Source organism: Parus major, chromosome Z (assembly GCF_001522545.3).
Source record: "Parus major isolate Abel chromosome Z, Parus_major1.1, whole genome shotgun sequence".
NCBI lineage: Eukaryota > Metazoa > Chordata > Aves > Passeriformes > Paridae > Parus > Parus major.
In genome coordinates this window covers 69,175,649-69,201,406 of record NC_031799.1, presented here as the reverse complement: position 1 = coordinate 69,201,406, position 25,758 = coordinate 69,175,649, and the positions used below count along the sequence as shown (strand labels likewise).

Here is a 25,758-nt window from a genome sequence, read left to right as displayed (position 1 = left end):
CACACAGGACACAGTCTCAAGTTGTACTAAGGGAAATTTAGGCTGGATGTTAGGAAAAAGTTCTTCAGGGAAAGAGTAATAAAATACTGGAATGGTCTGCCTGGGGAGGTGGTGGAGTCACCATCCCTGGATGTGTTTAAAAAAGACTGGATATGGCAGTCAGTGCCATGGTTTAGCTGTATTAGGGCATTGGTTGGACTCGATGATCTTGAAGGTCTTTTCCAACCTAGTGATTCTCTGAATGTGCACTCCTTTAAAAAGCCCACACCAACATGCAGAGATCAGACCTGCCTGTTCGCAGGACCCTTTAAGTCATCCAAGAAAGACATACCCCAGTATTTTTCATCAAAATGTGGGAAAACATTGGGCTATTTCTTGTCTTTCAGAAGTTGTCGTCACAATGCAGTTCACTGTTCTACTTCTAAACTGCATTCCTTCCCAAGTTTTTCAAGTGTTAGTACCAAATATCAGATTGCTGGAATCCTAATTCTTATCCTTCCATGCTACAATTATTTAACCAACTTTCCTTTTTATACGAACACATGCTTTGTAACCACAAAACTTGAGTTTTTACAGATTCACAAATATTTTTACATGCTACAACATATTTAGAAACCTAACACAAAGATTTTCTGATATAGGTAATGCCATGAAAGAAAGAATTGCCAAACATTTTGGTCCAATTCAGTAGATTACAGTTTTTCTGCTAACCAGTGTCTTAAATAAGACCTATCAAAAAAAAGTTTATAGCCCATAATCAAGACTCTGTAATTAAGAATTCAATTTAGAATTTACAGAAAACAATGGGATTAACAGGAGTTATAAACTGTTTAGGCTGTCAAAATCTGTAGTTCTTACAGCAGTGTGTTAGTTAGCAAATTAATTTAGATATGATAGAATTTTCTTTCTCTCTCCTATATTGACAAATAATTCTTTCTCTGTTTGTTTTTACCAGCCATTGGATGATTTGCAGTGGATACTTGCTCCCATACTGATCAGCTGTTCTACTTGACTCAAAAGGCCTCTCCCAGAAGAAATCATCAGAGCAGTTGCACCGGTTTCACTGTGCCTATAATCAACTGAGAAGTAAAAAAAAAAAAATTAAAAATCAGCAAACCCAATAGAAATGTTATTTCTTCATCTAAATATAGTACAAATATTGCTTTCAAATTCCAGCCCAAAGAGAATTTGTTTCCTCACTTTATCTCTGCACTCACTCCATGTGAATTCCACAGTTTTAGAAACACACTTCTTTCAATACTTCAAAACAACTAACTAAACAATTCATTAGTTCTGCTAGCCCTATCCACTTATTCAGTAGGCATCAGAATGCAAAGGCAACATTTGAAACCAGAGATAAAAGCAGCCATAGAAATGTGAGTAAATGTGAGTTCCTTTTTTCTTATGTAATAACACAATAAACTTACCACTGACATTTTCAGTTAAAATAAGATGGAACACCTGAGCAAAGGAATCAGTATCTTTATGCAACCAGATGTCAGAAAGACAGGAATCCATTTCTTTTACTATCCACGGTTCAAGGCAATTCACATCTTTTTCAGTCTGAAGATAAAAAGCCATTTTGAAAGATCAATCTCTTCCTAGAGTTGTCTTTATTTTCATATACGTTACCCACAAAGAATTTGAATCATTAATTTTCCCACCAGCAATCAGAAATCCAGCACTCAGGTATCAGTTAATGCACTGACTGTGTCATATGTATTCACACAATGGCAGTTGAGCCATTTGAACAGAGGAAAAGTTGTGTACAACCACCATAACTGAAGAGCACACTTCAACTAGAGCAGTTCATCCTAAAAGAGTGATCTTCAAAATACATTAATATCCTGAGAGACTCTACAGCACTATCTTTGGAGAATGGATTTTAAATGGCTAGTAGTACAACACAAATATAAATGTCTCTTCCAACAAAAGGAAAAACTTACTAGTTGATTAAATACTGTGTCACCACCATCATCCAACCATTTGTACTCCTGATTTGCCCTTGGAACTGATTTTTGTCTCCGAGATGCCAGTTTGTTAGTGTTTTCTTGAGCTGAACACCACCCAGCAAGAGTGTTCTTCTGTGTCTCTTCTAGAATGCAAAGTAGTCCCCAAGAAAATTTTAGTCATCTTTATTATCCATTGTCGTCTACTAAAAAAAATAGTTATAGCAGGTCAAAGTTTTACCTATTCAACCTCTTTTATTTAATCTAGAATGCTACTACCAATCCAACCTGTTTAAGGCTACCTGAAGTGCAGGACTGCAAACAAGGGCTGTAAGAACAAGACAAAACCCACTATTTTGGTGTTTAACCCACCCAAGCTTCCATTATTCCAAACTACAGCATTTAAAGGAGCTTCCTAAGTAATTACCTTCTACACAATCTCAGCCAGATCTTTCTTCAGAAGTGGAATGCTGAAGACAACTGATACAGTCCCTGCATGTAACAACTTGTTTTTATACAGGAGTGGAAGAAACAGTAGAAAAAACCAGGGTCTTAACACTTCTGTTTCCAGTGATCAGAGCTGAGCACTGTGATAAATACCCACTTAGGACTGTATGTTACAGCTTTGAGGTTTGCATTTTTAAATTTTTTTCTTTACATCATCACTGGGATCATTACTTTCAATTGCCATGAAAATTTCTGAAGTAGTATCTACATATCAGGAAAATCAATCCACAAACACCAGCGGTTTATGTCCAAAAACGAGACAGAGAAGTACTTTTACTTTATTTGAATAAAGGGAGAGGCCATGGAGCATTCCCCTGGGGTCTCTCATTTTCGGATGATGCAGCCTCCTTTTTATCCTGATTTCCCAGCCGAATGTCCCTCTCTCTGAGGTATTTGAGCTCAGACTTCCAGGAATGCCTGATACCTAAGACTCCCTGTATAACCCTCCCTCTTAATTTTTAATTCTTACAGAATTTATGTTTTTTATCCACTGTTTCTTTCATCTTTCAATATCCAATTTCATTTATCAGCAAACCTACAGTTTGTTTGTAAAGGCAAATACCTTCTTCCCATTCATCAATCAGTGGAATCCTTCCCATTGTTTCTTTCATCTGTGCTAGTTTTATCTACCAGCAGATCCACAACTTGTTTGTAAAGAAAAACCTGTCATTTCTCTCATATTTCATCAACTGAAAACCAATGATGTTTAGCTCAAGAGTGTTAACACTTATAAAAATACATCCATGCCTGAAGAACACAGTGAAAAATGTTACTAAAGGAAACAACTTGTACGTTTTATGCAAGATGTACAAAATCCTGCCTGCTTTAATAGCTGCACTTTAACTTGCACCCAAAGGTACAGAGCAGCCTATGCCTCTTTAGTGTTCATGTGGGCAGAGCCCACAATTATATTTAACTCTACACCATAGTAATTATAAAAAATATGACAATTATCAACTGAAAGCAAAAAGAATGTAACCACTGAATCTAAGTTATTTTTTTGCATAAAGAATTTCAATAATGTAAATATTGAGAGCTTAAAGATACTTGCTGCCATCTAATCATGTCTCATTTAATCTCCTGACTCTGGTATTTTAACAGAAAATAATCCTGTTAATTGTTTATTCAATCAATCAATGATTCTCATTGCCAACCCTTACAATTAACAAGTCCACCAACCTTGCTGCTTCTCTTTTTTGTACTTTACCATCTCTTTGTTTGTATACCCAGTGCTTCGTAAAATGTCCTCCAGAAACATCTCTTTAACTTCAAAAGGTGTTCCTTGGACTAAAAGTATTAAAAAAATCCATGAAAGACTAGCTATTCATTAGCTTCACTTACAACATTTTTTTTTTTTTTTTTATTATCTTTGCTGGAGTTTTTCCCAAAATTATACAAAACAAAACATTTCCAAAGTAAAATGCTACCTTTTTCTCATCAACCTCTTCAATTTTATCATGTTTTATAGCACGAGATGTTCTTATGATTGACAGGTATTAACTACAGATTTTTTTAAAATGAGAAAAAGAAAACAGCCATTTTTGTTTAGGGTTACAAACAGGAACTCACCAAGTAAGCCTGCCACCTGGATTAAAAAGGTAATTAATTAACAAGCAATTAATATAGCTTTGTGCAAGGTTCCACAAGCAGACGGTCTATCTATATTGAGCTACTTTATTTTCATCAGAAGTTTGTGAGGAGATAGACTTATCTCCGTGTCCTCAACTAGTTCAGCAAAGTTGGGCTTTCTTTACTGAATGCTTCTTGACAGGTGACACATCCCAGTGGTCTTCATATTTTAATAATTTATCCTGATTTCTTTTCCAGTATGACTCTTTTGTAGACCTTATCTGTAGACATTAAAGACTGCTTTTTGTGTGAAGAATTAAAATCTCTACATTTTGATTTCTTGTCCCCTAAGCTGACTTTAGAGCACTTGGGATTTTCCTTCAGAAAGAACAATCCACAATTCATGTACTTGTAGAAGCTTTTAGAAGCTGCCACAGAGGAAGTCTTCCAACACTGATCACAAACTCTGTGTACTACAGCAATCCACAACTACAAAATGTTGGTTTCTATAGTCAGAATTTTGTCAACCATACTGCTGAAGGAGAATCAAACCTTTTTTACTACATTAACAGACCAAGCTGCTTCTTTTAATTCTTAAATTCTCCAAAAAAAAAAAAAAACCAAAAGAAACAAACGGAAAAAACCATCTTTTCAATTGCTATTGACCAGCATAAGCACTGTGATAAACTGGAGAGATTGTCATCAGAATTTCCAACACAAATATACCAATCTAAAGGAACAGGAAGCTGCAAAAAGAATAAACTGGGAAGCCACACAACACTCACAACTGAGGCTCTCCCTTGCAAAAAAAATTCAGAACATGAAATCATGTGCAATTTCCAGATTCCTGTCTGCAACAAGTTGCAAACCTTACTTTAATAGGCAGAAATTCAAAACTGGGAACTAGAAACAAACACTTCTATCTGCAAAAAAAAAAAATGAAGAAGAGGTTTCCTTCTCACAAACATTTGCTAAAATATACCAGTAAGTGATCCCACACATTTCCTAGAACTGTTGATATTTTTTAAAAAAAAGCTCACATGCAGATAATCTACCTAATTGTGAAATACATCATTTATCTTAAAAGCTACTTTTCAAAACACATTAGACCTGGACATCATTGTTGAAAGAGAGGATTGCAAGGTGTCAGAGGAGGTGGCCTATGCAGAAAACCTGCAAGCCAGGAGGGTGGGAACAAAAACCCAAACCCACAAAAACCCTCCATCTCCCACACATCTACATTTTGCCTCTACTAAAGTGTTAGAGGACTGATTGCAAGAGAATAGATAAGCTGAAGAAGTCTCACCCCTGATAAACTGCAGCTTGGGAACAGCCTTGCCCTTAATAAGGTGTTATAAAAGAGTGGGTTAGCTATTTAAGAGGCAGCTGGAGTTTGCTGGCTGTGCTGTGAAGAGGAAGGGTCAGGTGGTTGTGTGAGGGACTGAAAGGAGTTAGCTGTTGTGCAGAAGAAGGAGAGAAGGAGTCAGTGCTGTGTGGAACTGCCCAAAGGAAACTCAGAGAGAAGGATAAGCTGAGAGTGTCAGTTTGCATCCACTGCCCAGTGGTGTCAAGCACCAATGCTGACAACTGGCGCCCTGTTTGAGGACAAGCACCACTGCTAAAGATCAGTCAAATGAAATTAAAACAGCAATAATGGTAACTTCTCTTTGCGTCCGAATGTAATCTAACTTGCAGGTAACTGAGTCTGAACATAAACTAAGAGAAACCACATGCCTTTTCTGAATATTCACCTAGATGAATGGCTACTAATGTCAATTAAATCAAAGAACCATGTGGTTCAAGCATGAAATCCAATCTGTCTAGGCCTGTATTTCTGAATTAACAGATACAGTTATCTGTGTTTTATCCAATAACCAGTAACAACCTTTATGAGGCCTGAAGAATTAGAATCCATTGGAATGTATTAATATGCATCACATTCATACAGCTCCTAAGTCCCATATCAGCATGAAGACAGCACTTCAATAACCTTTTCCTGCTTCTTGACTTAACCAGGGAGGGGAGCAGGACATACCTCCATTTACAGAACTCCCAGTGATTAAAACACTTCACTCTGAAGTAGGTGCAAACAGTTAAGAAACCGAGAAATCTGCATACACAAAGAACAAGGATTCCATGTGTATTCCTCATGTGCCTTTACTGGGAATAGTTAGCTACAGTTCAATAAGATCTGTGAGTCTCAAGGCAAGTATACTTATATTTTAGAGTTAAAATAAATACTTACTATGTATTACTGGGCAGCTTCCAAAATACCTAATAAAGAGATTTGCATCTAGAGCAGCACTAGAAATAATTAATTTTAAATCATTCTGCTTCCTCAGCACATCTCTCAGTTTTATTAGCAAGAAGTCACTGAATCTATCTCTCTCATGTACTTCATCCTGTAACAAAAGGAAAAAAAAGAAGAGATAAACATCACAGATTCAAAACCACAACTTCTGACATAAAAAATGTTTTTAAAAAATATATGTATTTTTGGTGGCACAATACAGAGGCCTTAAAATATGTAAATCTAGTTTAAGTAACAGGGTTTTTTTAAAAAAAACTAACTATCCATAACCAAAAACTGTAAGACAAAAACTTTAAAATGTTTTTATCAGAGCTGAGTGTATTGCAATGCTGAAGCTGTACCTTAACTTCAGAGGCCAAAGTGAGTATCTGAAACCTCTTTAATTTTGTATTTGTAGCTGAATTTCAAGAAAATGCCACAAACCACAAATCCTACATATCTTATTTTAATAAATTCTCACTTCACCACTGATGAGCATTTAAAGAAATGTATGACACCACATAATCAGAAAAAGATAGACTGCTTAGACAAGTCATACACAATACCTACACATTAAGGCACATAACTGATTAATCATCTTTGTCATTCTTCTGTTTTGTTTTGTAATATGAATGAATGAAACAAGGACTAAAATACAAGGTTTGTAGGCTGCTATCAAGAATGCATGGATCGTTCTCATACTTCTCAAACTTTGATAAACAGGTAGGCACCTAAACTTACCATGATTTCTGTCACTTTGGCAGCTAGCTTATAGCTGCCAAATAAATTTGGCAATATCAGATTCCCAAACTCAACCAGCTTGGAAGTAAAACAAGTCCCCAGGTGGGGCAGAGATGGATTGGATTCAGACCCGAGCAGGGACCTCGGCCAGTCATGTTCAATCCAGAAAGCAGACATGTCACTGGTCAAGGAGCTGGGTGGTGCTGAAACCTCTACCAATGCATTCTCTAGACCCAGGAGTTTTGAATAGACTATGTAAGTGGGTTCTGAACAACAAAATGCGCTGTTTGTCCAATGAGCATGGGCTCGAGTTGTAATTTCTGTCTCCAACCCATGACCAGCATGTAACACATTTCTTTTAATCTTCAGTACTTAAATCTTGCCCTAAATATTCTAGTTCCCCTTACTTACTAAATTCCACAATAGGAATATTAAAATAATCATAAATGAACACATCTGAAGAATTTGCTAGAATTAGTCTGCACATTATCTTGAAAACACTGGGCAAACAAATGGACTGAAAACCTGGTATTGCTAAAACAAACACAAGATAACAGAAATTCTGACACTTTCACATTGAACCACTTCAATGTAAGCCTCCCTAAGGCTTTTCTGCTGGCAGGGAAGTTCAGAAAAATTTACACTTCTGTCCTCCTCAACTCCGCCTGATTCCACAACTAATTATTGGCATGAAAACAAAGTAAGATATTCTAACAGGAAAAAAACCACAAACACATAGAAAAGTACCAAAATCCATAAAGCATGCATACTACTCTAAGGACATAAAGTTTTTAAAGTTGATTCAGATTCTACCAATTAAAAACACCTAAAATGCTCAGCAAATTTAAATAAAACAAAGAAGGACCTAATTTTCCAAAGCAATACATATTGCTCCACCCCACATGAAAGACCACAGGATGCTCACCACAATAACATGGGTCACGGTGGAGAGGGTGCTGTCTCCTGCCATCAGCGTGCGAAGGAGCATATCATTAGTGCAGAATGTTACCAGTGTCTTTGGAGAAACCCTATGGAACAGATCACAGAAACAACTCAGGGGGATTGCACCATTGAAAGGCTGCTAACTTTCCATGGCTCAATTAAAGCAGCTGCTGACCAGAAGAGGAATTACAGCTCTCTCCCCAAAAGACTCATGCACTAGTTTAAAACCACTTGTTTTTAAACTATGCCTTTTCCCAGACATTTCCTAACAATTCTTAGTGCTTGTGCCCCAAAACTTTGGATAGTGGATTAATTGAAAAAATAAGGATCAAATTTTAATAAATAAGGAAGTTAAACAACCGTGAGAACCTCTGCATGTCATTCAATTTGCTAAAAAATTCCATGTGGACAAACAGGTTCCAGTTCCTCAGCGTATCTTGGATACAGCCTTTGTATTTGCCTATATGTGGAGGGATGAGCCTGGCTGGATGCCAGGTGCATATCCAAGCCACTCTATCTGTCCTCTCAATAGGCAGGGGAGAGAACACAACAGAAGACTCAAACGGTCAAGAGAAGGAGAAGGAGAGACATGGGTCTTTCCCACAGATGACAGTCTTCCATGAGTCCTTCCCATGGGCTGCAGCTCTTCATGAACTACTGCAGCACAGGTCCCTTTCCACAGGGTGCAGTGCTTCAGGAACAGCTTGCTCCAGTGTGGGACCCCCACAGGGTCACAATCCTGACAGCAAACCTGCTTCTGTGTGGGCTCCCTCCACAGTGCCACAGGTTCTGCCAGGACTCTGTTTCAGCACAGACTTCCCAGAGGATCACAGCCTTCTTCAAGGATCCACCTGCTCCAGCATGGAATCCTGCACAGGGGGATCCCTGCTGCACCATGGACCTCCATGAGCTGCAGGAGCACAGCTGCCTCACCATGGGCAGCACCGTGGGCTGCTCTGGCACTTGGTGCCCCTCCTCCCCTCCTGCACTGACTTTCCCGTCTGCAAAGCTGCTTCTCTCACTGCTCTCAGTGCTCTCCTTGAACTGCTGCCTCTCTTGTGCAGGTTTTTCTCCCCCATTTCCCACTGTCCCAGAGGCAGTACCACCATCATAGGTGGGCTCAGCCTTGCCCAGAGACAGACCTGTCTTGCCGGCTCCGGCTCTGTCAGACACGGGAAAGGCTTCTGGCATCTCCTCACAGGAGGCTCCCCCACAGCTCCCAAAGTCTTGCCTTGCAAGCCCAACACACTACAGCTGACTAAATCACAAAGTATTTCAGCTGGTTACTCTGGTTTCTCAGGAGGTCAAAATACTGAAATGTTACTATTCTATACCTGGGGCAGAGTTAGCTGTCCCAGTAGAAACAGCAATTGTCACTACTTTCTCTGGTACTGCCATCCTAAAGGAGCTGAAAAGGAGCTGTACTCTACAGCTCTTCTCTGGAAGACAGTTAAGAAAATTTTCAAAATTAGACTTCTGTGTTAGTATAATCATCTCTAAACACTCCAGATATTTTTTCTCCACAGCTTAAAATATTGTCATCTCCCCCTTTTAGCGTTCCTCTGGAGTAAGTGTATTGATTCTTCTCAAGCTGGATTTTCTGCACTGCTTCCAGTAATTCTTCCATTTTGATCTGACTTCACTCTTCTGCCAGCTTAGTACTCCCACACATTTGAATTCTTATTGTGGCTTTGTTTTTCAAGCACATTCATTTTCATCAGCTATGTGTAATCTTTGTTCATTCAAGTAACACGACCTTTTGCCATCTTCTGGTCACTTATATCCCAACCATTGCCCCTTCCCTGAAATGTCACTGGCTACATGGTGCAAGGATGTAAAAACCCCACACAATTCACTCATGCTCTGCTTTACAGACAAAGTCATCAAATGATACTGCAATTTCTACTTTTACATCACTTCATGTTTTAGACACAAATGCTTAAGCAGAGTAAATTTAGCCCAAACTAGTCTGGTAAATAATGCACAGCTTCATCAGTCACTTTGCAATTTTTCTCTTTTATGTTCTCTCTTTTATGAGCCCTATCAACTCACGCTACATAACATTTGTTACAGCATGCTGGTCTTCCCACCTACCTTGAAAGCTTGCAGAACTTTGGGATCCATACAGGTTAAAAGCAGAGAGGGGAAAAAAAAAGAGAGGAAAGCATAGACTTGATCTGAAAATCAGACAAGGATTTACATGCACACACTCCCCAGAAGAAATCAGTAGAAAGCACTTGAAATTCAGTTCTGTAAGACAAAGTACTACACGAAACTGGAAAACACAGGAAGAAAGCTGTCCTTTTCACTCTTAAGTATTCCTCACCCGCAATAACCTGCAATAACATATCCCACCTATAATTTATGGGTTGCATCCCAAACATGCTGCAGTTTAAACATACACAGGATATATACCAATACAAGATGAACCGACACTTAGCAATACCATTAGTACCTGCTTTCTAATCTGATCTGGTAACCAATTGTCTGGCCAATCTTCTCTCGTCTTTCTGCTGCCACTCTTTCAGCCACAGCAACAGCTGCTAAACGTCTTGGCTGAGCACAGAACACACGGCAGGGAGTTCCATTCTTGTAGCAGTCATCCAGAATAAACTGAGGGATCTGTAAAGAAGTGGTTCAAATTTACTTTTTGAGAAAGTCACAGTGTTCTTAGCACAAGGAAACAATCTAACTGCATCTCAGTATCACACATTGCAAAAGACTTTTCAATAGGATTATCACTGCAAACATACCTGAATTGGCAGAAAATAAATTTTAAAGTGTAACCTATCTAAGGGTTTTTTAAAGAAAAAACTTGCAGTGTCTCTTTCCTGCTTCAGAGAAATCTATATTTAAAAAAAAGCCTGGTAGATAATCTCTCATTTCAACTCAAAAATAGATTACTCTGGGTACTATGAACAGAACTAGCCTTAGAAGAAAAAGGGCTATACAAATATCACAGCTACTTTCCCTTCAATATTTTGCACTATTTTAATGAAAAAATTGTACCTATCAGAAAATTGTGAAGAACCATTCATGCTTTTAGCACCTAGATGCTTGTTTAGTGTTTCAAAAGCAAGAAAATGAATTGGAACACAAGATTTTCACTCATACGGGAAAAGAAAAACCTTAAGATAGCATTAAAATATCTCTTTATCACAAAAGTTACACAATTGGCATTAGTTTCGTATAAATACTGTTATCTTTTTAATTTAATTGAAGAAGCATACTTGAGTAGTTTTTCCTGATCCAGTCTCTCCTATAATCAAAACAATTTTATTTTCCTTTATTATTTGGACAATTTCTTCCTGTTTTTCAAGAACTGGTAGTGATTGCCTGAAGGAATCAAACTCTGATTCCCCTCTTTTCACAGGGACCTGGGGAATACCGTCATTAAGTCGACCACTTGTCTTGTTCACCTCTTTGTTTTCTGTGAAGAGAAGTCAGAAGTTTATTTATTTAGGTACAGAAGAAGGTCGCTAGAACAATGCTCAAAAACTGTACTTCAAAATTAACATTGCTGACTTTCTATGCATCCCTGTGGGTAAGGAGACAAACCCATCACACATTTAGAAGTCTTATTTATAGCAACACATTCTCCTGCAGCGCCTGAAATAGATATTTTTTGAAACAGTAATTACTTTCACAGTAATTTTGAACAAAACCAGAATCTTCCAGAGCATTGTTCCAAGTCAAAAAAACCTACAAAGAGCCAAAGGAGAAAGAGAAACTAAACCAGAGAAAAAAACCAGCCTGATGTATTTTGGTGGCCTTTGTATCTGGGCCCACATTTCACATCTTCAGTTTTCCCCCAAAACACACACAGAGTTAAACTTTTGAGGTATTCTATGCATTTGCCTGAAATCACACTAATGCAAACATGCTGTATCAGAAGTCCTCAACTCCACACAGCAATACGATGCCTTAGTGCATAGGTAGCCAAAAAATGTGCACATCTTCTGAGGGAGTTACTTCAAATCTAGCATTGCAAGTGCTACTCTGTAGTTCCTTGAAAATTATTCTCCAAAACAAAAAGCTTGCTGTAAACTCAATTAGATGTATTTAATGTGATTAACAGATTCAAATACTAAATTACAGGTTCTTTTGTACCAAGACAAACACAGACTAAGAGTTCAGAACTAAAAATATGCTCTTGAGAAGCAGAGAAAGACCATTATTAGACTGTCCATTACCTTATCCCTTACATTCCTAAGATACTGTGTTTCAGTACTTTTGTTATAGCTTCCCTCTGTTCATTAAACAACTGAAAAAAATAGCAAAGGAAGCACTTAAAGAACAGACACCATGTATCAGAAATATGCAATTAAACAAGGCATATTGGTCCAAGTGTTCTCTATTCACTACACACACCTCTGCACACAGAAACACAGCCTAACTCTTCCTCTTCTAGCTGCTAAAGCAATAATCTACACGAGAGCATTGCTTTTTAAAAAATCCCCAACATTTCATCTTAAGTCTGTCTTTCAATGAATTATTTTATATTCTAGAAATTAAGAAGTCTGAACAGTAGTTTCTTAGGGACCAAACCTATTTTGTAGAGATGAAGAAACGAAAACTAAACTTCTTGATTTTTCAAGGACATGAATTTCAATAAGCAGAACAGCCAACCTCATTTCTCAAAACGGCATTCTCACAGCATAATGGTAACACTGACTCTTCAATCCCATTTCACCACACTTGTATAAAGTCATATTTCACCAACGCGCCTCCAAAACTATCTGGCTGGAAGTAGCTCAAAGATTCTAAATTAACTGAGCACTGCAATGTGGATTATATGACTGCCCAAGTTCCTCACAACACCAGTATAAAAGATCTTTAAAGTAAGAAAAATCCATGTGTTTGTTTAGAAGTGTGTTATGACACAAGGGGACAGAACATAAGGGGGTTTGCTTTGTCCTTGGGTTGCAGCTGTTTTTTTTCAAGTGGCGTTAATGGACAAGTCCAAATCAGAAGACACCAAACATACCAGATTCAACAGCACAGGCATTTCCTCGTTCTGTCCTTGGCAGGAGTTCTGTGCGTTCCTTATTTGTGACAGGAAAGCTCTGAATTAGACTCCGAACGGCGTGTTTTGTACGGAGAGCCAAGTCACAAGTCATGACTGCATGTGTCTCTGACACATCCTTCTTCCTTACAGTCAGGTATCGATTGGCTCCTTTTCTGTGAGGGGAGAAGAGGTAATATATTTTAGGAATAAGTAACCTACTCTAGGTTAACTTTCATCTGCCAAGGTATGAGGTTCTATGCAAACCCTTTGAAAAAAAACTGAGATAATGGTGAGAAGTTTTTTTAAGGGACCCATTAAATCCACAAAATATAAAAACAAGCTGTCACAAAAGACATGTCTCAAGTTTTTCCAAGCACGCATACAGCAATGAACACAGATACTTACTTCTGTGTCTACTTTTACACTTTTTTTCTCTAATACTATTCCTTGCAAATCAGTAGGGTATATGTTGAAAACATAATCAGGTTATCAGTAGTTATGAAATATCATTCATCTGCACCAAAAACCCAACAATTGTACTCCAACTCACCCTTTGCTTTTAGATACCAGTCCAAGAGACTGGCAGAGCCGGTGAACAAATGCTCTTTCAGTACTAGTGAAACTAGAAGGAAATTCCATCTCTAGAATGATAAATAATAATTAAAAAACCAGTAACAATGCAACAAGCAGTAATCTTGAGATATTACCTCGATGTTACAGAATCACAGAATTGTTAGGATTGGGAGATCACCCAGTGCAAACCCCCTGCCAAGGCAGAGTCACCTGGAGCAGGTGCCATAGGAACACATGCAGGTGGGTTTGGGATGTCCCAAGAGGGGGAAACTCCATGTTCTCCCTGGGAAGCAGTTCCAGTGCTCTGCCACCCTCAATGGAAAGAAGTTCTCCTTCATGTTGAGCTGGAACTTCTTGTGTTTTAATTTATGGCCATTGCTTCTTGTCCCGTCACCAAAAAGTCTGCACCATCCTCCTGGGACTCATCTTGGAGATATTTATATAAATTAATGAGAACCCTTCACAGCCTTCTCTAGGCTAAACAGGCCCAGCTCCCACACCTCTCCTGGTAAGAGATGCTCCAGACCTTCCCCTCCAGATCCCCTCCAGTAGCTCCCTGTCTCTGTGCTGAGGAGCCCAGAACTGGACACAGCACCTCAGCTGTGCCTCACTAGGGCCGGGCAGAGGGGCACGATCCCCTCCCCGACCCGCTGCCAGCTCCCTCCCAACACCTGCACACTCCCTCCCCGGGCCAGGCTGTGTCGCGCACCCGCGTCGTCCCCGAGCCGGAACCGCTCCAGGGCGAGCTGCACCGCCACTTCCACCTCCTCGTCCACGGTGATATCCCTGAGGGCCTCAGCCCGGGCGCGCACCGCGGCGGCAGCCGAGCCCGCCGCGGACCCGCTGGGCTGTCGCCGCGGGACACGCCTGTGTCGCGACATGGCCCCGACACGGCTCCACCACGGCTCCACCACGGCTCCACCACGGCTCCACCACGGCTCCACCACGGCTCCACCACGGCTCCACCACGCGTCGGGGGCCGCTGCTCCTCGGCCCGGGGGGCGACGCTAGCAGCGGGGCGGGGCCTGCGTGGGGTCACCCACAGCCGGAATCGTCCCCGAACGGGAAGAAATTGGCCCTTTTCCCCCGTTAGGGTGTTGAAGCATACCTGTGTACTGCGTTATGTGTATGGCCGTGGCCAAAACGTTGCAATGATACCCTGTCTGGTCATCAATTACGTGTTTTAATTGAATGGCATTAAACCTAAGTGTGGTGAAGGTCATCTCGGCCCTCAACCTCCTCACTCTGTAAAGTGCTACTTGCCCTTGATTTTGGATTGTCTTTTCCTGCTATCCTTTGATTCTAGGATGAGGACATGAGATACTAAACCCAAACCTCTTGGGCATGGCATAGGGCTCAGTGTTTAAGGCTGCTGCTTTGGAAACATCATTAAGTCAGAAGGGGAGTACTTGAAGGAAAACCTACTCCTCAGTTGTGAACTGGGAAATTAAATAAATAGAAAATAAACACTCACTGTCTGATGTAGCTGGCTGAAAAATAGTTCTTAAGACACCTGTACCAACGCTGTGTACAAGGCTCACTTCAGCATAATTCTGCACTGAGAGGTCACACTGGAGTTGAACGATTGATCTATTCTAAGGTAACTTTTAATTTTTTTTCAATATTTCTGTTCAGGTACCTGCCTATGTATCTTCAACCAAAGTACATAATGCTAGTTCTTCATAGCTGTTCCTGTGACATTCAGTACTGCCACCTCAAGGCACATCACAGTTCTTATGGAAAATTAAACGTGTAATGCTGAATAACATGAGGATTCCTCCTATCATCCTTGGGATAAACAGTTGTGATAGATTGGCATTTAAGAAAACAAAGAGAAACGCCTAAGCAAGCTAAAACCGCTGGAGGCTGATGGGAGTTTTTCTCCTAGCCAACAACTGGCCATTTCTAAGAATTGACAACACTTTTAACCATTGAAAAGTGAGATCAACCTGTGAACACCACCTTAAGACCTAAGCCTGGATATTTTTTTGTCCTTTTGTTTCCTGGCTGTGAAAGGTAACAGAGCTCCAGCTGGCCTCCCGTTCCCCTGCCCAGACCATGCGGCCCAGGCAGGGGCTGGGCTGGGCCTGCCGTGGCTCCCGGCCGGGAGATGGGGCCTGCGGGGCTTCTCCTGGGCTTTGGCCAGGCCAGGCCGGTCCCTGGCTCGGCTGCAGTTTTTGCTGTGACTGAATTCACCAGAGACTGCTGAGTAAAGGAAAAAAAGCTCTTGAACTGCGGTGGGCTGAGACAGTGACCACACTCTGCAGAGCAGCCATGAAGAATCTTCCATCGAAGACAACTCCAGCTGCTGCTCTGGCAGAGATCACAGAACCATCGACAAAGCCTGGGCAAGATTTTAACACTTTCATTACCCAGATGAGACTTGCAGATTAATCCTTTTTTCCAGAGAGAAAAAGAGAAAGTAATCAACATGTAAAGAGACTTTATAAACTAACAGAGACAGTAAAGAAAATAATTAAGCTTCAGAAGAAGTAGAGAATAAGGAGATGCTTTAATTAAGCTTTAACAGAAATATTTTTCTGTTAAAGCTATGGAGATGGACAATAGTCTTCTGAAAAAACTCCTTTAATTCATGACAGAGTATATTGGGAGGAATAGAGTAGTTCAAAGTGTGGATTTTGAGCAAAAAGTGGAGCAATTGTGATACAGTGAGGTGCTGGAACAGAGTGAGAAGTAGTAGTTGAAAATTTGAGGCCTTAAGAAGAAAAAAAACCAAACTTCTGTTTCCAGAAGAGCTCACAGAGACAGATGAAGAGAACTTCTACCTTTGAATAACTCATCCTTAAAAATGACATCGATAGACTCATTGACCCATACACACCTCGGAGTGATGTGAAATGGGAGGAGAAAATCTGATGGCAGATTTTTCTGGGCAGCTGGCATGAGAGAAATAGAAAGCTGTAACAGAAATAGTTTTCTTGTGAAAAACTCCATAGATTAGCAGAAGAAGACTTCCGTTTCTCTACAAAGGCTGATGAAAAGACTCTAGCAAGAATTGAGACTGTTTTAAACACCAAAGTTCCAAAGTTTTTTGTCTCCATGTTGTCATGTAAACGAGGGAATAGTTGGGTAGCAGGGGAAAAATGGGTTTTCTGGAGGTTTTATTTTGGTTTTCTTATTCTTGTAGTTTTGTTAATAAACTTTCTTTATTCATTTTAAGTTTTAAGCCTGTTTTGCTCTTGTTCTAATCCATATCTCACAGCAAGAAATAATTAAGTTTTCTAGTGATTTTTTTAGTTACTGCTTTAAAACCACGACATTTATTTGGTGCATTGGCCGGGAAATGAAATTAGCAAATCTAAACCACTACAACAGTAAAAAAGGAGAGCTCATAACCCATTTGAAAGTCACATCAGAAATCTTTATTTATGAACCTAAATCTCTTAACACTTTCTGCCTTTTAACAGCATCATCTTGCCTTCCTGCAGAAAAGAACCCCCTTGATTCTGAAAAATTATTCCTCAGGCCCAGTTCTGCTCTGAGTTTGCAATCGTGTAAATACAGCAGCACACAGAGCTGCCTATCTGTTGGGTTAAGTCTCATCTGTATCGCTAAGAGTGGGGTGAAGCCTGAGTGCATCCTGCAAAACAAATTCCTTAATACATGCCTTTCTTCTTTGTCTGCTTTTTTGGCTCTCTGATGCTCTTAGAAGGGTAAAAAAATAGGAGAGTGTAGTCACCCCTGCACTGCTAAAGACAGAATTTCAGTCTTCACTCTGCATATGAAAACACATGCGCAAAGACAGAATTGTGCTTACCCAAGCTCTTAGACATGGAGATTTTATTCTTTATATGTATTATCTTAATAAAAATTACTAGCTGTGAATTTTCATATTAAAATAAACAACCTGTAAATCTTTACAAATTCCATTTTCATGACTGGCCTCGGAAGTACCTTCTAGCTAATGTTTACTCAAAACAAATAACCCCTGGAATAAGAAGTATTTCTTTCTATTAATGTCTGTCCAAATGCTCGTGTATTTTTTTTAAGAAGAATTAAGAGGCAGCACAGTTTTATGCAAAAATTCATCTGCATGTTTAAATACAATTAGGTATTCTTATTTTACCCTTCCTAGAGGCACTTTAGCTGAGTTCTTTTGGGTTTGTTGAATGTTTTCTCTCATAAACACTCTAATGTTCCACAAAATATGCCAGTTCTAAGACATAAAGAACTGGAACCAATGGAAATTGGTCAGACAGTACAGTCTCCTATGCACTGTTAGATTGTGTCAGATTTGACAGCAAAATAGTCTTTCTGGTTTTTGTTTGTTTGGGATTTTTTTAAGATTTTAAGTGTTGTAAGACTTACTAGCTGCTGAAATATGATGTAAGGATCACTGGTGAGCCACTTCAAGATGAAATTAATGAAAGAGCACAAGATTTATTTCTCTTTTCATTTCCTTAGTTCCTTGATTACAGAAAAAAAACAAATAAAAAGGAATTACAGTATGTAGGGGTTTTTTAAGCATCACAGCAAATCTGTAACCAGACATCTGTAATTATTAATGATCCTATCAGGTAAATTATGTATTTACACACATTTAGGGAAGGAAGACTAATGTCAAATTATATCGAAAGATATTGTTTAATAAATTATTTGCAGTGAAAATGGGCATCGCTTACTTTACTGCACACTGCTGTATTCAGTGATAGTTCCCCAGATCTTTGGCTGCTGGTGGGGGCTCTATCTGGATTATTGCCTTCACCCCATTTCTGTAGCCACTGCTATTATCTACTGACATATAATTTCTTTTTTATCTGTCTTTTCTACTTCCCTTAGTCATTTCAATCTTTCTTTATTTTTGAGACATCAAAGAAAAGCCTTCTGATCAGTTCTGTCCTTGTAAAACAACTTCACTTGTCGCTTGATCTGTTGAACTTCTGTGGGAAAACTGCAACCCTTCAGTGGAGCTTAAGGTGTCCATAGAGTTCAGCAATGATTCCAGAGTGAAGGCTGGGAAGAGCATTGTTGCAGCAGTGTCACAGTGCAGCTGGTCTAGACTGGACAAAGTAAATCTAGCCATAACACAAAACTAGTTTGGCTAGCCTAAGTAATGTCTGAACCACTGCACACCACTGGCCAGGACGCTGGGCAGGGAGAGAAGTATCAGCCAATGGCTGTCTAGCCTGGGAAATTTGATTTGAGTATTTAATTGAGTTCTGAATAATAAACGAGGCTGTTTGTCTCACAGGCACCTGGAGCATGAGTCGTGGATCTTTCTCTCCCCACCTACGACCATCACTTTAGAGAGCATGATTCCCAGCAGGGTCAGATATGCCCCAGTTCTTCCCACAGCTCTCTCCACTACTCCTCATTCCTAAATTGAGAAACTCCAGTTTTCAGGGTGAGCAAATGACAGGACAGGAGGGACAGTGGAATGATCCTGTGCTAACAGATCTTCCTGTGTCATGTCATAAAGGCAGCATGAAAAGTGAAGGAATCCCATGTCTTGTGAGCTTAGGAGTAGACTGAAGGCAGAAGGATTTCATATCTGTGATACATGTGCTTGTGTCTTTGATGAAACTGGAACTGAGTGGAACTGATCTGCACCCTATGGAGATTTATTCATCTAGAATGTAATTTCCTGTTAAAATACTGTTTCACTGAAACATTTAGACTAAAATAATACCTATGTTGCAGAAATTTTCTAGAGCACAGAACACATTTAACTATCACTGTTATCAGTAGCGTGCAGAAAAAAGTTATTGAGGTTACCTCATAGTAACTGTCAACAAAAAGACCATTTATCTTTAAATGTGCCCTCAGTTTTTTTGACCAAAGTAATATTTTGTTAACAGAGATACAGCTTCAAATAACATACTTTGATAAAAAATAGTGGAAATATTCAGTATCTTTGTTTACATATATATACAAGAACTGAGGAAATTAACTTCTCATTTTCTGTATCCAAATTGTGAATCTTTATATAAGATCCAGGAGTAGGAACTTGTTTGAGTAGGAGAGCAGTTTAGGATATTTTTGGAAAAAGGGGCAAACCTGTTCTCATTTCTATTTATCGTCATCATAAAAAAGTACACTTTTTAGAACAGTTTTACAAGGTGATTGAGCATTTATAAAAGTGAAGAATGAGTAGGAAGCTCTCAAAAGAGGGATTAATATTGTATCTAAAAATTAATATTCTATCTTAAATATTTTCAATCCTACATAAAATATATCAGTTTTGCAGATCACTCTTGGGAGCAGGAGGAGAAAAATCAGAAAAACTGACCTCAGGAAAAAGAAAACATATTTTCTTTGGAATATACTATTTAAGATAGTATTAAGATTTTCAGATAGTTCTACTGGCTAAGAATTCCATAGTAAAGGCTGCAGAAGACTTGTATTTCTAGATGGAGCTTGAAATCATAGGTCTGTGATGAGAAGTGGATCTAAACAAAGTAATGTAAAGAACGTAATACAGTGACTTCAGACACAAGATTTTGATGAGAATTTAACTAGCAATTTCCTAGCTAAACCATGGCTCTGTTAGTAGCAGATGCAGTTTGCTGTACACAATGTTTTAAATAAAATTAATTTGAATTCATATTATACGTCTGTTACTTTAGAATTTTGTTAGTGAAGATCAGTCAACAAAGATGGTCTTTATCTGAAACCAACTGAAAAAGCCTCTACTTTCATACCAACAGGAATTCCTTTTGATCATAGTGTACATCAAAATCTTCAGTCCAAATGCCTAAGTAGTGGCAGCAATTAGAATAGCTAAGTCCCCCACCTATCTTACAGCAACATCAAAAATATGTATTTTTTAATTTACATCATAGAAAATAAAGTATGTTTTTAATTTCATTTCCCTAACAAAAAAAACCCAAAACAAACAAACAAAAACCAAAAAACAAACCAAAAACAAACAAAAAATAGTAACTTTTACTTAGCCCTTATATTACCTGACCATGGTTAGCATAGGCTAGCACAGATTGAAATCTTAGCATATCCACATCTTAGTAGCTTAGCTAAGCTGTAAGTAGTTACACATGTGCAAAGTCATGTTATGTGAGTGCCTGGTGGCCAAGCCAGCTCCACTCTGGTCCCATGACCCAGCCTGGCCTTTTTGTCCCTGGGAGGTGTCTGACTGACCTGTCTGGGTGGGTCTTGGCTGCCCGGCCCTGCCATGCCTTCCCAGGCTCTCTCCAGCCCTCGAGATTTTGATGGTAATACTGATAAAACAAACCATGGTTTGAGATCTGACCTGAGCTGCAGAAGATCCAGGTGATTATTAATTATAAGTTAAATTGTATTATAAATTCACTACCATGCTAGTTACAGATTGTACTATGTTGACTCTGCTTATAGAAATTCTGTGCCATTCTAATAATAAAGTCTTTTTTATATCAATCATAACATTCTGTGAAGAAGACAAAGTTTTAATTGTACCTATGGTTTAGTGCCATCCTCACTCTGCCAGTATCTCCAAGAGAACCCATCTGTGTTGGGTGAGAGTGTCAATCAGATAACAGTGACATGTCTATTAACCAATAACCTCATGGAACAATAGGGAACTTTTTAACAAGTATGTGAAAAGGGCTGGATGTAGTATTTAGGAAACTGAAAGGGATGGTGTTCTGAGCAGTTGGACTGCTGAATGCTGAGGAAGTTCTCTGTTGCACACCCTGGCTACTTTGCTCAAAGCAGTATTACTAAATTAAAACTTCCTGCTTGCAAATTAAGTTACTGTTTGTTTTGTTGGTGGGTTTTGAAAGAGTTTAATTGAAAAATGCTACGGCTGAATGTTATCTAGAAGGAAGTTTTTATCTTTTTTTGGTCAATTGATTTTGGTCATTTGGCAGCTTTTTATGCAGTGACAGGCTGTTTGCTACTGCAAAATCATTTCTTATTAAATTTAGAAGATTTACAGTGCTTTTCTTTTTCTATTGTTCAACACCTAATTTGAGGTAACCTTGATTTTCAGAGATCACATGAACCTAAGTGTCCTGATGATTTGGTGGAAAGTCTGAGAAGTCCAGCATCTCTGTAAATCAGGTGTCTCCAGCCCATCTTTCAGAGATATCAGATTTTGGGTATATAAATGTTGGAGATTAAGTCCAGCTAGTAGTGCTACAGCATTGTTACTAACATTTGCATTGACTGTCTGGTATATGCTTATTTGCATTTAGAAATCAGGACATTATGGAAAATTTATGTAGATTATAGATTAATATTAAAAAACTATGGATTCATTTAACTTATATAAGAAGACAAACTAACAAATACCCTATGTATTGATAGTTAAAACCCACAGTCTTAAACAGAAAACATACAAACTTTTAAGATTTCTTTTGAGAAATACCAAGCCTATTCTGCTACTCACAGCAGTATAGAACTCTCAGTCCTTGCCCTCCTTCCTTGTTCTCTCTCCACAACTTTCTAGGCACCACACACCCCTCGCACCAGGGACACATCAGGCAAATTGTACTTTCTGCTGCACAGCATATTGTGTGTTTTAAATATGGGGGTTTTGCCACCTGAAATTCACATTTTTGGCTGTAGGAGTGAACTGCCACACAATTCACAGCAGGCACAGGAATGTGGCTAACTGCAGCTTAGGGTACTACTTTCCACTGATGTGATTAATCTTTTTAAAAAATTAGATGGGCATCACAATGCAAGCCAGCAAGCTCAGCTGGTTTTACAGTCTTGCATGCCATACCACAGCCAGGATATCAGCTGTTCCTATCAGCACGGAGGAATTGGTATGGGTGATTTGTTATCAGGAAAAGCCAGAAACCACCACACTAAGTTTTCTTGGGACTGGTGCAAATGCAAAAAAATTAACTACAACTGCTCCTCAGAAACAGAACAGATAGCAGGAAAAATTCAATTCAACCAACTCAAAAATTGTTCACTGTAACGTGCCAGTTGTGCATGGGAGATGAAAACTCCACAACTCGTGCTCCAGATACTCATGAGACAATCAGCTTCGTTTATTATTCAGAACTCACTTAAATACTCAATTCAAAAATTCCCAGGCTTGATATATATTGGCTGAGATCTCTCTCCTTGCCCAGCTTCCTGCCCAGTGATGTGTTTAGTTCTCAGCTAGGATGGGGCTGGCGGACCTGTTATTTATCCTGGGACATTTTCAGGCATGAACTAGGGTAGCTGAGTTGGATTTGTGTTATGGTCAGATTTACTTTGTCCAGTCCAGGACAGCTGTACTGTGACAATACTGTCACAGTTCACAATGAGCAGGGAGAAGATAAGGAATGTGTAAATTTATGATCCACAAAGAAAGCATGTGCGAAGCATGCAGCTGAGAACAAAAGATAAAGTATTACTTAGATTAGAGGAGAAGTGGGAGATTAGTTTAAAAAAAGATGAGAACTGGCCAATTGTGAGGTTTAGCAGACAGCAACAGGATGGACAGAGATTGTTCTTGGATATTATAATTGCTCTATTTTGGATCCAATCTTTCTCCATTGATACTGGTGGCCTTGTCAGAAAACAGTTTTAGGACTCTGTAAAGAGTAACAGAATCAAAGAATATCTCAAGATGAAAGGGACATATACAAATACATTGAGTCCAACTGCCTGTGATTAAGAATTTTCATTCTTAGTAATAAGCAGTGTGTGCTATATTTGCAGAATGCGTGCAAGGATTCTTGTGTGTGGTATTGAACAGCTCATCTATGGGATTTCTCCAGTCCTCAGTGTAAACAAACAGCTGCAGTAATCAGCTGGTATCACAAATAAGCAACATCCTACCTAGGACTGAAAAAGTGTGTGCTAAGACTAAGAGTCAGACAACTGTAGGTCAGGAGGTAGAACATCTGAAAGGGTAGTTGCAATATTTTCTGGTTTCAGTGCCTAGAAAGAGTATGGTAGTGTGTTGGCTCCATACTACAGTGCCCTGGTCATCCAGCAAGAACTAATGTGAGCAGTGTAATTCAGAAATCTACAGAGACCGAGACAATGTAAGAGTGAGTACATGCATGCCTACACTTACAAGTAGTTTTAGTTAATAAAATGCCAGAGGGACTCTTTGCCTTGTAATGACTTACGTAACCAAGGTATAGCAATTAGAACTGTTGCCATCAGTTAATGTACTTAAAAGGCACTGTGCAATAAGTGTGATAACTTTGCTGAGTTTATATATTCATTAATCGCTGTCAAGATGTTTTGTGGGATGAGCTGGATATCTTCAAAGACTTAATTAATAGGAGAAGGATAATACCCGATACTATGAGAGGAACTTATGTTGTGAAATCTTAATAACAAGGTCTTTTTTTTTCGAATACAGAAATAGGTTAAGAAAAAAAAAATTAGTTGACCCAAATTAATCACAGGGTGATAAAGAAACATAATGCATATGTAAACTGACATGCTGTTCTACACTGTTTCAGAAGACGTTTTTCCTGTAGAGATAAAGTAGATTGTTGCTGGTGTTGTATCACTTATTTTCACAGGAATAAGAATAAAAAACACTGAATAAAACTCAATTAGGTATTGAGAAGGGTGGCAAAGATACTAAAGGAAATGAAGAAGCTGTACTTGTACTATACAGGCACGATTTTATTTTTTTCAACTGGCCACATGGCGACTGCAAAGAAAACTACTTTTCTTAAGAAGGAGACCAAGAGACAAGGAAGAGTATAGGCCACAAACATGTTCAGGAACAGAAAAAGTGTTAACTTCGCAGGTAAAATTTGATCAGTGGGAAGGAATTGGATGAGTCAAGAGGGGCTGGTGCTGTGCACCTCAGAATGGGGTACTATTCCAGTACCCCATCAAACAACCTGGAGTACAAACGCAGGGCTGGAAAAAACGCTGGGCTTTGTCGGCTTCCACAGACTGGCCAAAGCCGCAACCAAAGCGGCACCCCCGGAGCAGTGAGCCGGCCCTGCCCAGCCCAAGGACCCTCGGGGAGGGCTCGGGTCGCCTCGCACTCGCCGGCCCCCGGCAGAGAGGGCAGCTGGCCCCGTGCTGGCGACACCGCCCGCTCGCTCCCGGTGGGTCCCGCCGTGATCCCGGCGCCGGACGATGCCGTGCGCAGGCGGGAACTCCGATTCCCAGCCGCCCTGTTCCCGCTCCGAGCCCCGGCGGGGTCCCAGCCCGGCTGTCCCTCGGCGGACAGTGGGTGCGGGGCCGGCAGGGCCCCCGCCCCGGCTTTGTGCTCCCGCTCGCACTTAGCAGGCGCGGCGGGACTGGGAATTCCGGGCGCTTCAGACAGTCTCGTAGCCTCCTCCTCCTCCGGAGCGGGGCGCATGATGGCGGCAGCCGCCGTAGCAGAGGTGAGCAGCGCCGGCAGCAGCAGCACCGATACCTCCAGCACGGGCGAGGAGGAAAGGATGAGGCGCCTCTTCCAGACCTGCGACGGCGATGGGGATGGCTTCATCAGCAGGTAGCGACAGCGAGAGGCGGCTCTTTGCTGGTACGGAGCCGTCCCGTCCTTCCCCTCGTCCCGTGTTCCCCGGCGCCCAGCTTGTGGGCGAGTTGGAGCAGCGGTGGGAGCTCCGCGCCTCCCGCCCCGCTGCCGCCGGCACCGGAGCCAGGGGCTCCAGCGGGGCCTTGGCACCGAGACCTTCCCGGGACAGCGGGCGAACCTTGCTCGCGGCACTTCCACGTCCCCCGGGGCTGAAAGGTGACGCCTCCGATCCTGGATTTTATTACCTCGTGCCCCGGGCAGGTGGTTTTTGCAAATAAACACACAAAAAGCTGGTCGTGGGTAATCTAGGAGAAAACTCGCACTGTTCTCCCGGATCCTATGATTTTGTTTTGTGAGTACGTTTTAATCAAAATTCTTGTTACACAGTTTCGTTTAAATTCCTCTGCCGGTCCTCAGAGAGTTTGAGTGTTACCGAGGCTGATGGTTTTGGTAGGGGAGGGTGAGCTTGTAGATTTGTAGTAGATGGAAATGAGCCATAGTGGAATGTTTGTGTGTCTGGAAACACTGGCAGTGTGTTTTGGTCAGGAGTTGGTTTTGTGGTTTGAGCTCTCATGCCATAATTTAGAAAATACTGAACATCAAAAGGCGGGATTTGCCAGAAGTCTTGGAAACGTGCATTTTCAAAATGAAACTTGTGCTATTGCTTGCAGTTAGTAATTGCCTCTAGAGAACGGGGATAGAAGAGGAAGTTTCTTAAGTCTGCCGTTTAACCTGTAGCCTAAGAATATGACCCCATAGAGAGGCTAAGTAAACTTGA

The 25,758-nt window shown here is 40.2% G+C and overlaps 2 protein-coding genes across 2 annotated transcripts in view; one reads left to right on the top strand and one right to left on the bottom strand.

The window, feature by feature from the left end:
• The window catches only part of LOC107198450 (3'-5' RNA helicase YTHDC2-like), a 30,270-nt gene extending 15,708 nt beyond the window's left edge, over positions 1 to 14,562 (bottom strand). The window contains exons 1-11 of the mRNA XM_015615501.2: positions 14,289 to 14,562; positions 13,557 to 13,647; positions 12,986 to 13,179; positions 11,229 to 11,428; positions 10,454 to 10,620; positions 7,982 to 8,084; positions 6,271 to 6,427; positions 3,636 to 3,743; positions 1,947 to 2,095; positions 1,428 to 1,563; positions 953 to 1,079 (exon numbers count right to left, since the gene is read on the bottom strand). Of these exons, the coding sequence (XP_015470987.1) occupies positions 953 to 1,079; positions 1,428 to 1,563; positions 1,947 to 2,095; positions 3,636 to 3,743; positions 6,271 to 6,427; positions 7,982 to 8,084; positions 10,454 to 10,620; positions 11,229 to 11,428; positions 12,986 to 13,179; positions 13,557 to 13,647; positions 14,289 to 14,460 (1,604 nt within the window). The 5' untranslated portion in view covers positions 14,461 to 14,562. The remainder of the gene's footprint in view (positions 1 to 952; positions 1,080 to 1,427; positions 1,564 to 1,946; positions 2,096 to 3,635; positions 3,744 to 6,270; positions 6,428 to 7,981; positions 8,085 to 10,453; positions 10,621 to 11,228; positions 11,429 to 12,985; positions 13,180 to 13,556; positions 13,648 to 14,288) is intronic.
• A 9,559-nt stretch (positions 14,563 to 24,121) lies between these two features.
• MCC (MCC regulator of WNT signaling pathway) overlaps positions 24,122 to 25,758 on the top strand; it is a 187,776-nt gene continuing 186,139 nt past the window's right edge. Inside the window, exon 1 of the mRNA XM_015652946.3 lies at positions 24,122 to 24,956. Within this exon, the coding sequence (XP_015508432.1) occupies positions 24,319 to 24,956 (638 nt within the window). The 5' untranslated portion in view covers positions 24,122 to 24,318. The remainder of the gene's footprint in view (positions 24,957 to 25,758) is intronic.